Genomic DNA, 12,531 nt, shown 5'->3' with positions numbered 1-12,531 from the left:
GTGGGCTCCTCCCGCAGACCTCACATCTCCATGGCCGTCAAGATCAACTCGTCCGAGGGTCTGGTTCTTCACGTGGCCGGCGGCCAGCGAGGGGCGCTGATGTCACTGGGCGTCTCCGACGGACACCTGCTGCTGCTCATCGACGGAGGGAAGAAGAAAGTCACCCTGCGCAGCCGCAAGAAGTACAACGACGGCCAGTGGCACACGGTAGAGTCACATGACCCGCGGCTGCTGCTTCTCACCTCGGAGCCTGCTCTGACTCCTCCTGCTGGACTCCAGGTGTTCATAAAGCGTGAGGGAGAGAAGATGAGTCTGATCGTGGATGGCATCAGCGCCCAGTCCAAAAGAGTCCCAGGAGGGGAGCGCAGTCGTCTGACCGGGCCGCTCTACATCGGAGGAGTTCCCCCGTCCCTCGTGGTCAGACGTCAGAAACACACGCCGCTGTTCCAGCGCTGCTGTCTGACTGGGCTATGTGGCTCCCCAGGCTTCCGGGTCAGGCGGATTCATCGGCTGCGTCCGGGATCTGACGCTGAATGAGGCTCCGTCTGGACGTCCCGACCACAGCCAGGGGACGGTGCCGTGCTTCCAGAACTCCCTCCTGCCCGGCGCCTACTTCTCTGGACAGGGCGGTCACATGACCATAGGTTGGTGACTCTTGGTCGTGTTGGGACCAGATCTTGCGTGACAGTGGTGTGTCCTCAGACGAGTCCTTGATCCTGGGACGGGATTTTGAGATCCAGCTGGAGGTGCGGCCCGTGTCCGATTCTGGACTGCTGTTGCACGCTGGAGCGTCTGCTGACCAGCACCTGACCCTGGTCATCAACCAAGGAGAGGTGAGAGGCGTGAAACGACGTCCTCTGGAGACTCTAATGTGAAGGCCTGTCCACGTGCACGCAGGTGACCTTGGCCATGAACAGTGGCAGAGGGGAACATTCGCTGTCCCACACTCCGGATGAGGCCTTGTGTAACGGACGCTGGCACACCATCACAGGTGAGATCGTCCGTGTCCTGGACCTAGTTCAACTTATCCCTCTGGTTTATAGTCCTTCATGTAAACCAGTTGCAATGCTGCTCTTTAACCAGTAGGTGTCAGTGTTTCACAGTTGTTTTTATTTTGTCGCTCTTCATATGTTATTTGGACGATTTGCGCCTCCAGTGGTGAAGAGAAACAGCATCCTGCAGCTCCATGTGGATTCTGCCAGCGAGCACGGGTTCGGACCCAAACAGAACCGCTCGTCCGGGTCCAAGGAGATTGTTTACCTCGGGGGAGTTCCAGGTCAGGTTTTGCTTCTTTTCCTATCCTGGCTCAGTTGCAGCCGGAGCTTGATCCGACTCGCTCTCGCTCCTCAGACGGCGTCACCGTTCCGGGTCTCCCCCTCGGCCTCCCGGCCTTCCACGGCTGCATCCGGAAAGCCTCCATCAACAGCAAGGCCGCGTCCCTGGTCAAGCCCCTGTCGGTGCACGGCTCCGTGGGGACGCGGGGCTGCCCCTCCATGTAGGCTCTGGACACACACTCACAGACTGACTCGCATTCCTCCCGACGTACCTGGTGGTGGGTGTCATGTAACTGTAGCTAATTTAAATATATATATATATATATATTTGTGAATATTTATTTTCTTCTCAGAAAATGTTATATTTCGGATGTGTCCTCACAACTTGTGCTACAGGGTGCTACAACACTGACGACTGCCTGCATGCAAGCGACTCTGACGTCAGCTTCTAAATAATATTGATGTAGTATATTGTAAATACATTTGGATTTGACATGATTATTTTTGCTATTTACAAGACCAATTAGGCTGCGTATTGCTCTAGCTGTGAATGTGAAGTATATATCCACACGTGCTGAGTCGGTACACTGAACTTTACCTGTTGAAATCGAAATGACTGCAGTTTGGCAACTCGTGTAAAGAACCACGCCTGAACTTGACCCGTCCAGACTGCAGGGACTATTTTCTCTCCACCAAACACAAGTGTGACTCTTCGTAACCGCCTTATAATCACACTGTTACCATAAGCTGTCAGCCCCCTACACACCCTCCTCCTTGTACATGTACCTTTTGAAATAAAGATTGTTTTTCATACCACCTGTTTCAGTTTGTATTTATTCAGGGAAAGGGGAAGTGTACTCAAGCATGACGGTCACGAGCAGAAACGCCATCTTAAAACTCAACAAAAGCCTCGGTCCTCACTGCTTCATGAAAAAGAACTACCGTCGGCTTCTAATGTTTTGGGCAGCCATCGCAGGACCACACACGTCAGCGCTGGTACTGCAGCAGATACAGTAAAGAGAAAGGGGAGGCCACAGGGAGGAGGGACGTCTAATCCAGACTCATGTCCTCGTCGTCGTCCTTCTTGTCCTTGGAGTCTCCTTTGCTGCCCTGCATGGCCTTGGCGAAGGCCTCCACGTCTGCGGTGAACACCCACCAGGTAAATATGGCTCTCACTCCATGAGAAACATGACTAACGGTCTGGTTTGCTGCAGCGCTCACCTCCTCTGTTGGCGGCGTCCACGGCGTCGGCAGGCAGGCCGAACTGACTCATGAGGGGCCCCAGCTGCCCGGAGGCCAGGGCGCTGCTGAACATGCTCATGGACTGAAGGGAGGAAATTCAAGTTCAGTGGGTGACATGACGGCAGAGGGTCGCGGCGGTGGCGTCACCTGCTGGAACTGAGGCGAGCTCAGGGTGTTCTGGATCTCCTCGGCACTCTGAGGTAAACTCTCTCCGCTGGGGAGGAAAGGCAGCAGCCTCTGCTGGACTTCAGCGTTGGCCAGGATGGGAGCCATCATCTCAGGGGTGCAGACGCTCGCCAGGTCAACTGAAGACAGACGCTTGTTCAAAACACCCTCCTCCAACAAGGTCCCGTGACCTCCCCCCTCCAGCACCCACCTGCGGATCCCTGGGCGGAGGCCGGCACGTTCATGGTGGCCAGGATGCTCTGGAGGTCACTGAGCTGGATGGGCTGGTGGGAGGTGGGACTTCCAACAGACGCTGGGACCAGCGGAGCCTGAGCTGCAGCTGCAGCAGTTTTACCACACGGGTAACTATTACTTATGGGAACGCATCATGTGTCCAGGGTTTCCAGTTTCAATCCGAATATGACGGCTGTTGGAAGGTAGCTCACTGACCTGGTGTTGTGGGAGCAACACTGGTGGGGGAGACGGCAGTCGCCGCAGGGGTCACAGGAGTGGTGGGAGCCTGTGAGGAGCTCAGTCGGGGAGCGCCACCTGAGGAAGGTGTCGCAGCAGCTGACTGGCTGCGAGAGCTGTTGAAAGTCCAAAAAGGTTACAGCACGGATGCACTGGGAGACAGCTGCAGGGGCTTCTGACCTGGAGGAGGAACTGCTGGTGGCAGGGCCTCCGCTGCCCAGCAGGTTGGCAAGTCCTGGTCCGGCCAGAGCTCCGAGACCTACACCAATCGAAAAATATGTTTTTGTTTTGTTGACATTCCACCGCGGAGCGCGACGCAAATCTCACCCAGTCCTCCCAAACCGGTGGGTCCGATCAGCTGCATCAGCTGGTTGTGACTCATGTTCCCCAGCAGGTTCTGCAGCCCCCCCTCTCCACTGAGAGCAGAGAGTTCGTGACCGCTGCCGCCCCCGCTGCCCGGCGCTCCCGGAATGGGCGGGTTGTTGAGGTACTCGTTGACCTTGCGGCAGTACTCGTCGTCTTTGTCAGTCTTGGGCTCCTGTTGGAGAATGAATACAGCTGGAGCTGTTGCTTCCTGAAGGGATGATTCCTTCCCACCACACGGATCCGTACCTGCATCCAGAAGAAGAGCCTCTTGGACCCAGCCTTGAACTTCAGCACAAACACTCGTCCAGTCGTGCACTGGTTCACCTTTTTAAATTCACAGTCATCGGGGAAGATGATGAGGTCCTGAAAACAAAAGCAGAACGCGTTGATCAGTACTTTGCTGAAACAAACGCCGCCAACACTCCCTCACGTCGTCGACGTTCCCAGTGGTCCGGTCCTTCCAGCAGAAGTGAATGAGAGAGTCGTCCGACTGCTGGATGTACACCGTCCCCTTGCGCTTGTCCGGTGTCACCACGTTCCCCTGCAGAGTCATTTTGCCCGCTCGGAACTCCACCAGGTACTTGCTGGAGCTTCCTCTGGAGCCGCTCACCAGGCTCGGGAACAGAGCACCCGAGGACATCTTCAGGTTGCTGTCGGCTGCTTCTGAGAAAAGACAACGTAGTCAGCTTGCTGGCAGCCATTTTGGTCTCACTGAAACAGCTGAGCAGATTCATTTCACAAATATTAACGCTGTCATAAACATGGTAAACAACACTCGCATCGTCTGAACGTGTCCCACCCTTGAACCTACTCGACAGCTGCGTCACTTAACGTACTTTAGCTGTGAAAATACGGGAAGTATTTCAGTGTTTATCGGCATTAAAGTCTAAATTGGAAGAAAAATAGTTGTTGAACGAACAATAGGGCAGATACAGATTCGGGGACAACAAACATGCTTAGTGTTCGTGGTTTGCTTCTCGTGTGATCGGTCCAAAATGATAAGGAAACTAGAATTACCTTGACAAAAAAGGTAGCCGTGGCTAATAAAGTGCTAATGTTAGCCGATGACTAGGCTAAAACGGCGATCGGCGTTTCAACAGAAGCAGCCCGAACAACAAGGAACCGCAGCACATATACAGGAGACCGTTTAAACAAATAATTACGCATGTGTAGAATAATGTACAATATATATATACATGTAGTACTAAAATACCTTAAGTTTCCGTAGCGAAGTTCTGAGCTCCTCCGTTCGCGTCGCTTGCTTGTTGGACGAATGACAGTAAATGTAGTAAACGAGCGCCACCTGCTGTGGTGGAGTGTCAGAACGGGAGGTTGGATGAGTCACAAAGCTCTCGTCAGCATTAGGGGCGTCCGTGAAATGGTTACAGAAGTGGCTCTAATCCTACAGCAACCCATTTCTACCAGTTACTTAATTTTTAGGTCTTCGTGAAGGTTTAATATTTCACGATTTTATACATCGCGGTTCGATTTCTCGTTGAAATTCTTCGCCATGGGCTTTAGAGGGCGCTGTGGTCACGGGAGCAGCTTCCGCGTCCTCGCGGAACCACAGAAGAAGAGCTTCCGCGGGACTGACAGCCGCCGCTCGCTCCCGGTGGTTTAGCTGCTAGTAGCTCCGTGTTTGGACCGCCTCCGCTTGAATGGTGTAACGGCGGAAACCGAAACTCAACTGGGATGTGTGCGTGAGACTGCTTTGGGCTCAACATCGCCGGGGGAGAGACACAAAGTCTGTTGGACACAGGTGAAGGTAAGGTAAGCTTGAAGAAGAGCAGCGTTTGCCGTCCTTGGATTAGAGCTAGCCTACAGGCTAACCAACATGGATGCTGTCTAGCTTCTCGGAGATTATCCGCTTTAACCATCGCTGCGCTCCTTCCTTTCCGTACTTTCGTTCTTGCTCGACCAACACGAACCGCTGAAGTGAAGTGTAAACAGCCGCTTCCGATGTGTCGTTCGACTGAGCGCAGGTGCTGTCGTGACCAAGTGTTGGCACAAAGGTGGCACAAGTGGTTGCCACGGCGAGATTAATCCGGATTTGTCTGTGTCCCAGTGTGGACGTTGTTTTAATCTCAGAGCTGTCATTGGAGTTGTTGTTGTTGTTTTAAACTCGGAACTTCTTGTTGGTAGTTTTGCTTCCGTTTGTTCATTTCGTGGGTGAACAATGGAGAATAACTATTTCTCCTTTTTGTATGTTGTAACGCACGCTGACTCCGTGTGTTATTACACTCTCACACATTAGGTACTTGATCTTACGTAAATGTCAGTGTTTGAGAGCTTAATAAGTAATGTATGTTAAGGAATAGTTTGGATTCACTCAGGAGTCAAAGTTGTCATTCTGCCCTTCCACATTGAAATCCATGTCTTTTAAGTCTCTGCTTTTATATATGATTTTTTTCCTCCCATCCATTTTGGTGTATTTTTGTAACATGCCAGAAAAAAACCTGATCCCACCCTGTTTCCATTGATCTTGTGAATCAGCAGTTGCCCTTTTCAATGATCAATAAAATATATTACATTGACAAGACATGCAGCATTTCCTCAATGAGAAGGCGTGAATAAAGCTCGCACGGCACCCGGAGTCATTGCACTCTTTTGAAACTCATGACCAGAAGTGCAATCAAAGCTTTTTAAATTCGAGGCCAATGAGGGTCATTTATCTTGTGTGTGTCAGACCAGACTGGATAAGAAGGAATCAAAGGGAAAACCTGTCACTATATCATTTTATTAATGTTCCTTCTGATTAATAAACAATGAGTTAGAAAGCTGGTTGCTGTTTTGAACCTGGATTTGTTGCTTGACCTTTGACCATGTTGTCTATTTCAATGAGAATCCGTTTGGTTTATTGCCAGAGTTCTTCCGCGAAGTGGAGTGAGGGGGGAACGCATGACTGTAAATGAAGTCATGTGTCCTCGAGGTAACTGGTGACTCATTCAGAAGCAGTTTTTTTCAAGTCAGTTTCAACCAAAGGCGACTGTGCAACGCTGGATTAATCACGAGAGGTAAATGATTTATTGTTTTTTAATGGCCTAAACTACATGAGATCTTGGATCTCTTCGTGACTCTGCCTCATTTCTGTAGCCCTCTTTTTTTCCGTGAGCTGGGGTTGTTTATTCCACCATATGGAACAGTGACACAGTTTCCCTGCAGCCTCTGTGTGAAGCCTGAATCAAACGAATTGAAAGCTGCAACCCATTTTGTTTTTGCAGGGCCCTTCAAGTCACAGGAAATATTCCTCACACACAAAGGAGCCGCTAAAATTAGCGTGATGACGACGCCAGCTGTGAATGAATTTCACTTTCATGTTTGGCCAAAAGTATCCGCTGCTGGTACACATTTGTGTTGCAGCTCATGTTGTCTAGTTTGACACCTCTGTTGGTCAACCACCATTTTCCTGTGGGTGACTGTACTGACTAGTTTTGGGTCATGAGATGCGTCACCCTTGTGACTGTATGTTGCAATCACGGTGCTTCTCCTAGTTTTCTTCTTGGCTGACTTAATGTGATGATGTTTTTTCCCCCACAATATTCCAGTAACCACCCCTGTTACATAGTAAAGGTGATGCCTTGGATTGAAAGGAAGAGCATCAATGTTAGCTGAACTATGTTTGCAGTCATTCAGAAGCCTCAATTCGACTAGGATCATTGTGATTAAAAACCATTTGTGAAAATGACAGATTTTTTTCTCCATCCCTTGAAGGCGTGTTATTTGTGAGGGACAGCTGTGTTGACAGTGCCCGGGGCAACCAGGAGGTCACATTACCTTCTATTGAGAGCCACTGGCTGCGCCTGGTCGCACACAGATTCCTCACTCTCAGGACCAATGTGGACGATGGAGGAACTCGCATAAAAACTCACATTAATCTCAAAATAAAATGAGCTCAACGCAGACAATGATGCCATGGCAACAGTCACCCAATAACAAAGACAAAATCATTCTGATCTCCTTATTTATTTTTCTTCCGCGCCTGTGCCGACCGCAGGATCCCATTTCAAACAGCTAATTGACGGCTGATTCCACATAAAGCAGTTCATAAAAAATGAATCCGCTCATGCAGCTTTGATGTCTCCAAAGTTGGGCCACAGTGTGAAGAAGAGCTTTAAAGAGAAGCCTGATCCCACGTTTCCAAAATCCCTAAGGAGGATTATTGCAGTATGATTCCTGCATTCACTGTTTTTAGACTTATTTTTATTTCTTACTTACTCACTTACTTTGTGCAGAGAGGAAACTGATACTTGGGCCTATTTATTATTTAGTGCTGTGGTGCAAATATTCTAGCATGTAACAGAATCCCGCCGCTCAGGTGAACAACGTCTTCTGTGTCTTGTCAACCCTCCTATTTGCAAGGCAGCCATTCGGCTCAATCGTTGAGATACATTGGGGAGGTGATGATAAGAACTCTGTGCATCCTCTTCACGTCACTTCATCATTGTTTAGTTGTGAACGTGAATCGAAAGCTGTTGGGATTCCATGCGCTCAAATCCAACAGTAAAGACCTAGAGCAACCAAATAATTAAAAAGCTCTTGTGTGGTTTGGAATGTTCAGATGCTGGGCCTGTGGATGCTCCAGGGCAAGGTTTGCTCGCCAGAACGTGCTGTAGCAAAGACCAGAATTGCTTCTCCCATGTGGTGAGGCAAATGTTCCAGAGTAAAAAAATCATGAACCAAACGGGTGAAAAGCCAGTGGATGTTGGTGTGTGCAAGGGTGAGATGTGTTGGCTCTGGTCCCGACCCGAGCTCCTTACCGTCTGGATAGTTGAGAACCACTGTGGTGACATCACACGCCGGAGAGACGCTTTCGATGCCACATAACTCAACTGTTATCAGCGTCCAAAGCCCGCTAAAATACAATGTGAAACTCTGTCTCGGTCGTGTTTATAATATGACTATCCTGTTTAAGTGAAGCCTTGTTTCAGCTTTTCATGAAATATTAGAAAATTAACGATCATGAATGTCTCTGTCTCTCTCCGTTTGTGGCATGATCCAAGCTTCCTGTCGTCTTTGAGAACACAGTATCTGAGAAATCGATCTACGATGAGCCTTACCAGAATCAGTGTTGAGTGTATTTTATTTTTGGTTGTGTTTCTGTCGCTACGTCGTAACACGTCTAAAGAAGTCTGACTATAAATAGAATGTGTCGTCAAGGATGTGAAATTGAAAGTTTCAACAATCTTTTCAAGGTGAAACCAGAGCAGTTTATGCAGGACTTGTTTCATTTGAGTATTAAACCTGGCTCATAACTTTAAACTGAAAACCAAGGCTCTGGCCTCATGTTTTCAATGTGCAACGTGAAGGCAAGCTTCGATTTTCCTGCCAAACTGGCTGGACCACAATCCTCCATGCCATCTCCTCCTGCTGCTCCAGAGAAGTGGACAGATGTTCTTTTGAATGCAGAGTGCAGCTGGGCTTTTGTTTGATGATCATCTGAAGCTGAGGGGAAGCCAGCTGAAAGTCACTCAAGGAAAGTCAGCTGGCAGCAATTTTGGACATATTTTAGCAATAAAACATGCTTGAGAGGAGCTGCTTTAGATGTTTTACAGCCTCATTCGGCACCATTTTTAAAAGCAGATGACTCCTGTGGTTTTGTTTGTTCCATTTAGTCTCATTATCTGAAGTGAAGAAGGTGTTCTGGTGGGTCCAGTTCTCTTCCTTCCCGTGAATGACTGTGTTCTCCATCACACAGGAAGTCATCACTCCGAGCTTGCTCAAGGAGTCAGATGTGATTATTCACACCAGCACTACCTCAGAACAGATAATCCCCCAAGAACGTTTCCACCGCTCCCATTGGTTAATCCGGTGCAGGCAGAAGAGGAATCAGTGTTGTGAGTGGCTAATCCCGGGTGGAGTGGCATCGAGGGTTGTGTTCACTCACTGCACTGTCAGGCACGTTGAGGTGAACGCTGTGGAGCGGCCGGGGTGATGCCAGCCATCTGCTCAGATTTGGAGATTCCAATGGCTTGACGATTTCTGAGCGCAAGCTGTCTTGGTGGGGAACAACAACAAATCGAACATTGGTGTCCTCCACACTGGTAAACATCATGCACCGTCTTAAACCCGCCTCCTCTTTCCCAGGAAACACAGGGGAATGAATGTGCATCGTGACCCTCGGTTCAGACGCCGTGGCCTGGTCTATCTCTGTCCTCTTTTGTTCTCTCTGAAGTCAGTCAGTGTTCAGTGACTTTTTAACTTTTTTTTTCTTCCCCAAAATGTACAACAACAACAGGTCGCTTCATTCTTAACACACTGCCAAAACAAGTTATTTTTAAAGTCAATTTATTCCTACTTTACATGAGTGCCCCTAATAAAATACACATGTATTTATCTTAGGAATGATACGGTGCAGGTTGAAGGTCTGTTTTATCTGAGACCCAAGTTTGCAGTCTTCGGTTTGTTTGCCCTCCTCTTGTTACAAGATCACTGCTGCGGCAGCTGCTATAGTTTCTTTACATTCTCTTGCGCTCGATCTGTTCATGTCATTGAAGAAAAACCAGCAAATGATTGAAAACCATTTCCAATGTTCTTTTGTTTTCTGTTGAAGTAGGTCGGGCAGGTTAGAGGCTGAGTGAGAAGGACAGAGGCCATGGAGCAGCAGAGGCAGAGGGCTCTCTCCACGTCGGGAGAATCCCTTTACGCTGTACTGGGAGTAGACAAGAACGCCACGACAGAGGACATCAAAAAATGTTACAGGTGAGTGACCACGTGTTTGAGGGTGGACTGAGGAGGTTCGTATGTGTGCGTGACGAGAGGCTTCATGTTGCGACTGCAACGCTCGCTGAAAGTCAGAGCGTTGTCGCCCTCTAGCGCACGTGTTTGCAATTGCAGTTTTCCTCTGTTGACAGGAAGTTGGCGTTGAAGTTTCACCCAGACAAAAACCCCGACAACCCAGAGGCAGCCGAAAAATTTAAGGAGATCAACAACGCTCACTCCATCCTGGTTGACGCGACCAAGAAGAATATTTACGACAAATACGGCTCGCTGGGGCTGTACGTGGCCGAGCAGTTCGGGGAGGAGAACGTCAACACCTACTTCGTCCTGTCCAGCTGGTGGGCGAAGGTACGGACTGGTGACTTGGGTGTGTGGTGCGTGGAAGCCCAGAGGCTCATAGTTGTTGTCGTCCCTGCCACGCAGGCCTTGTTTGTCTTCTGCTGTCTGTCCACCGGCTGCTACTTCTGCTGTTGCCTGTGCTGCTGCTGTAACTGCTGCTGCGGCAAGTGTAAACCTCGGCCACCCATGGACCAGGAGCCTGAGTTCTACGTGTCCCCTGAGGACCTGGAGGCCCAGATGACTGCAGATGAGCGAGGTGAGCTGAGAAGAGGATGTAGTGGTTTGTTTTTGTGAAAACAAAAGAGAATGAGGCTTTCGTTTTCACACTTTTTTGTGTTTATTTTGAAATTCAAACCGTATCCTCCCTTTTGCTGACTCATAAAAGCCCCATGAAGATGAGCTTCTTCACCTTGACTTTCGTGTGTGTGTGTGTGCTGTTTCCCCACAGATGGCAGCGACCCCATCATGACGCAGCCGTCCTCCGCCACAGAAACCACCCAGCTCACGTCGGACGCCCACCACAGCTACCGGACCGAGGCGTACTAACCACACACACACACACACACACACTTTCGACCGTCACCCTCTCCAGAGCCGCGTCTCCAGCCAGTGGAGGAATTGATTTTAGGGAACACGCTACCTTCAGTACGGCCGAACCTTCTTTTTCTGATGGACCGGACGCTGGAGTTCTGGAGCGCTCTGGAGTTTTTACTTTCGGCAAGTCTTGGAGGAAGCAAGTGTTTTGGGAATGATATGCACCGAATGATCAAGTTTAGTTTTATATACATCATCAAGGTCACACTTCAAGAGTTCCCCTGCAGTCACGGTCGCCACCTTGACTGGCAGTAGTGGGACTAGTCTGATGCAAATCTGCATTATTTAAACAATAGTATTTCCTCTGAATAAGTACTCGAGGATGGCTCATTGGAGACGTGGTCTTCAGAATCCAGTCTTCCACAGGATGATGCTGGAGACCCTCACCAGTCACGTCCTCCACTCACGCTCGTTCCTCTTCACTTTCTTCCTCCATGAACTCCATGTTTTCCTCGAGAGCCGCGCGGCGTCTCACCTGTGGCCGTCACGCCACCAGTGTTTTTAAACATCAATCACAGTCTGAGCCTCCGTTCTTTTGTCGATAGTTTTTGTTTTGTGAATGCTTTACATGTGGTGCGAAATTGTTTGCTTAGATTTGATGTCACCTGTTGAGTTTTAAGATGTAAACACAGTTTGTAGATTTCAAGTTGTAAGTTTCTTTTATTTATGTTGTTCAGGAAGGGACGCCGTCGTCCTCAGTTTCCAAGTGTGTGTGACTGGATACATGACGCCACGTTTTGTTGGGACCCACAGAACCCAAATTCAGTCCGTATGTTTCGTACATATCATGAGAACCGTGCAATACAAGCAGACAGAACTGCATTTGAGTTCATTGGGATGAATAATTCTCTGACTTTTAACTGATGCGAACCTGAATTCCCTGTCATGGTTCAGTCAGAATTCATGTTTGGAAACGATGGCATAAATAAAAGGAGCCTTGCCCGTGCAAATAGAGTAATCAGATGGTTTTGATTGACTTTATTTATTTTACTTCTTTCTAGTTTTATTTAAGAAATCGGCTAGATTGTCCTTAAGACGTGTCGTGGTTCAGTCACGGACTGGTCAACCTGTTGTGTCAACAACAAGCAGCAGCAGTGCAACTAAAGATGTAGAGGTTTTTAGTGTGGAATGAACCATGTGTGCGACCTGTGAGACACACGAATGATTGTTGAAGTCTGTTGTAAAATAAATGTTTCTAATGATTAAAGCCACCTGTCTGGTTTGTGTATTTTCATGTAACGCAATCAGAAACAAAGCATTCATAAAATATTTTTGTTAAAAGTGATTTGTTTTTCACTTCAATTTGTTTTAACTTTAAAACTGAAACACCTGCGATTAAAACCCAGAAACTCGCAGTTTCTTA

At 48.7% G+C, this 12,531-nt stretch overlaps 3 protein-coding genes across 10 annotated transcripts in view; 2 read left to right on the top strand and 1 right to left on the bottom strand.

The window, feature by feature from the left end:
- Positions 1–2,090, top strand: part of lama5 (laminin, alpha 5) — a 50,682-nt gene extending 48,592 nt beyond the window's left edge. For all 4 annotated transcript variants that reach the window (XM_053848754.1, XM_053848753.1, XM_053848755.1 and 1 more), the window contains 7 exons: positions 18–207; positions 280–417; positions 485–644; positions 703–833; positions 898–991; positions 1,157–1,276; positions 1,351–2,090. In XM_053848754.1, coding sequence (XP_053704729.1) covers positions 18–207; positions 280–417; positions 485–644; positions 703–833; positions 898–991; positions 1,157–1,276; positions 1,351–1,499 — 982 coding nt within the window. In that variant the 3' untranslated portion in view covers positions 1,500–2,090. The remainder of the gene's footprint in view (positions 1–17; positions 208–279; positions 418–484; positions 645–702; positions 834–897; positions 992–1,156; positions 1,277–1,350) is intronic.
- On the bottom strand, positions 2,079–4,864 carry adrm1 (ADRM1 26S proteasome ubiquitin receptor). 2 transcript variants are annotated; one of them, XM_053848756.1, is made up of 10 exons: positions 4,732–4,864; positions 3,949–4,181; positions 3,765–3,881; positions 3,480–3,690; positions 3,333–3,411; positions 3,132–3,268; positions 2,893–3,021; positions 2,664–2,821; positions 2,496–2,598; positions 2,079–2,413 (listed from the first exon to the last, which is right to left on the bottom strand). In XM_053848756.1, exons 2-10 carry the CDS (start codon positions 4,156–4,158, stop codon positions 2,325–2,327), a joined length of 1,233 nt encoding a protein of 410 aa, XP_053704731.1. In that variant the 5' UTR covers positions 4,159–4,181; positions 4,732–4,864; the 3' UTR covers positions 2,079–2,324. The 2 variants fall into 2 exon arrangements, with proteins under 2 accessions (XP_053704731.1, XP_053704732.1); XM_053848757.1 differs by having other exon boundaries at positions 3,949–4,178; positions 4,732–4,790.
- Positions 4,865–5,080: 216 nt separating this feature from the next.
- On the top strand, positions 5,081–12,379 carry dnajc5ab (DnaJ (Hsp40) homolog, subfamily C, member 5ab). 4 transcript variants are annotated; one of them, XM_053850113.1, is made up of 5 exons: positions 5,081–5,283; positions 10,069–10,217; positions 10,370–10,583; positions 10,659–10,830; positions 11,023–12,379. In XM_053850113.1, the coding sequence occupies exons 2-5, from the start codon at positions 10,111–10,113 to the stop codon at positions 11,118–11,120; spliced, it is 591 nt and encodes a 196-aa protein (XP_053706088.1). In that variant the 5' UTR covers positions 5,081–5,283; positions 10,069–10,110; the 3' UTR covers positions 11,121–12,379. The 4 variants fall into 4 exon arrangements, with proteins under 4 accessions (XP_053706088.1, XP_053706090.1, XP_053706091.1 ...); XM_053850115.1 differs by having other exon boundaries at positions 5,081–5,288; positions 10,072–10,217; XM_053850116.1 differs by having other exon boundaries at positions 5,081–5,288.
- Positions 12,380–12,531: the final 152 nt, after the last annotated feature.

Source organism: Synchiropus splendidus, chromosome 18, assembly GCF_027744825.2.
Source record: "Synchiropus splendidus isolate RoL2022-P1 chromosome 18, RoL_Sspl_1.0, whole genome shotgun sequence".
NCBI classification, from domain to species: Eukaryota; Metazoa; Chordata; class Actinopteri; order Syngnathiformes; family Callionymidae; genus Synchiropus; species Synchiropus splendidus.
Note: the sequence above shows the minus strand (reverse complement) of the source record. Positions and strands in the feature narration are given on the sequence as shown.

Bases quoted from the DNA above. Each gene is read 5' to 3' on its own strand.
- adrm1 (XM_053848756.1), bottom strand. From the start codon at position 4,158: ATGTCCTCGGGTGCTCTGTTCCCGAGCCTGGTGAGCGGCTCCAGAGGA. The intron at 3,412-3,479 runs GTGAGATTTGCG...CGATTGGTGTAG, and splicing joins CACCGGTTTGGGAGGACTGG to GTCTCGGAGCTCTGGCCGGA. The intron at 2,414-2,495 runs GTGAGCGCTGCA...TGTTCACCGCAG, and splicing joins GGACGCCGCCAACAGAGGAG to ACGTGGAGGCCTTCGCCAAG.
- dnajc5ab (XM_053850113.1), top strand. From the start codon at position 10,111: ATGGAGCAGCAGAGGCAGAGGGCTCTCTCCACGTCGGGAGAATCCCTT. The intron at 10,218-10,369 runs GTGAGTGACCAC...CTCTGTTGACAG, and splicing joins GACATCAAAAAATGTTACAG to GAAGTTGGCGTTGAAGTTTC. The intron at 10,831-11,022 runs GTGAGCTGAGAA...GTTTCCCCACAG, and splicing joins GATGACTGCAGATGAGCGAG to ATGGCAGCGACCCCATCATG.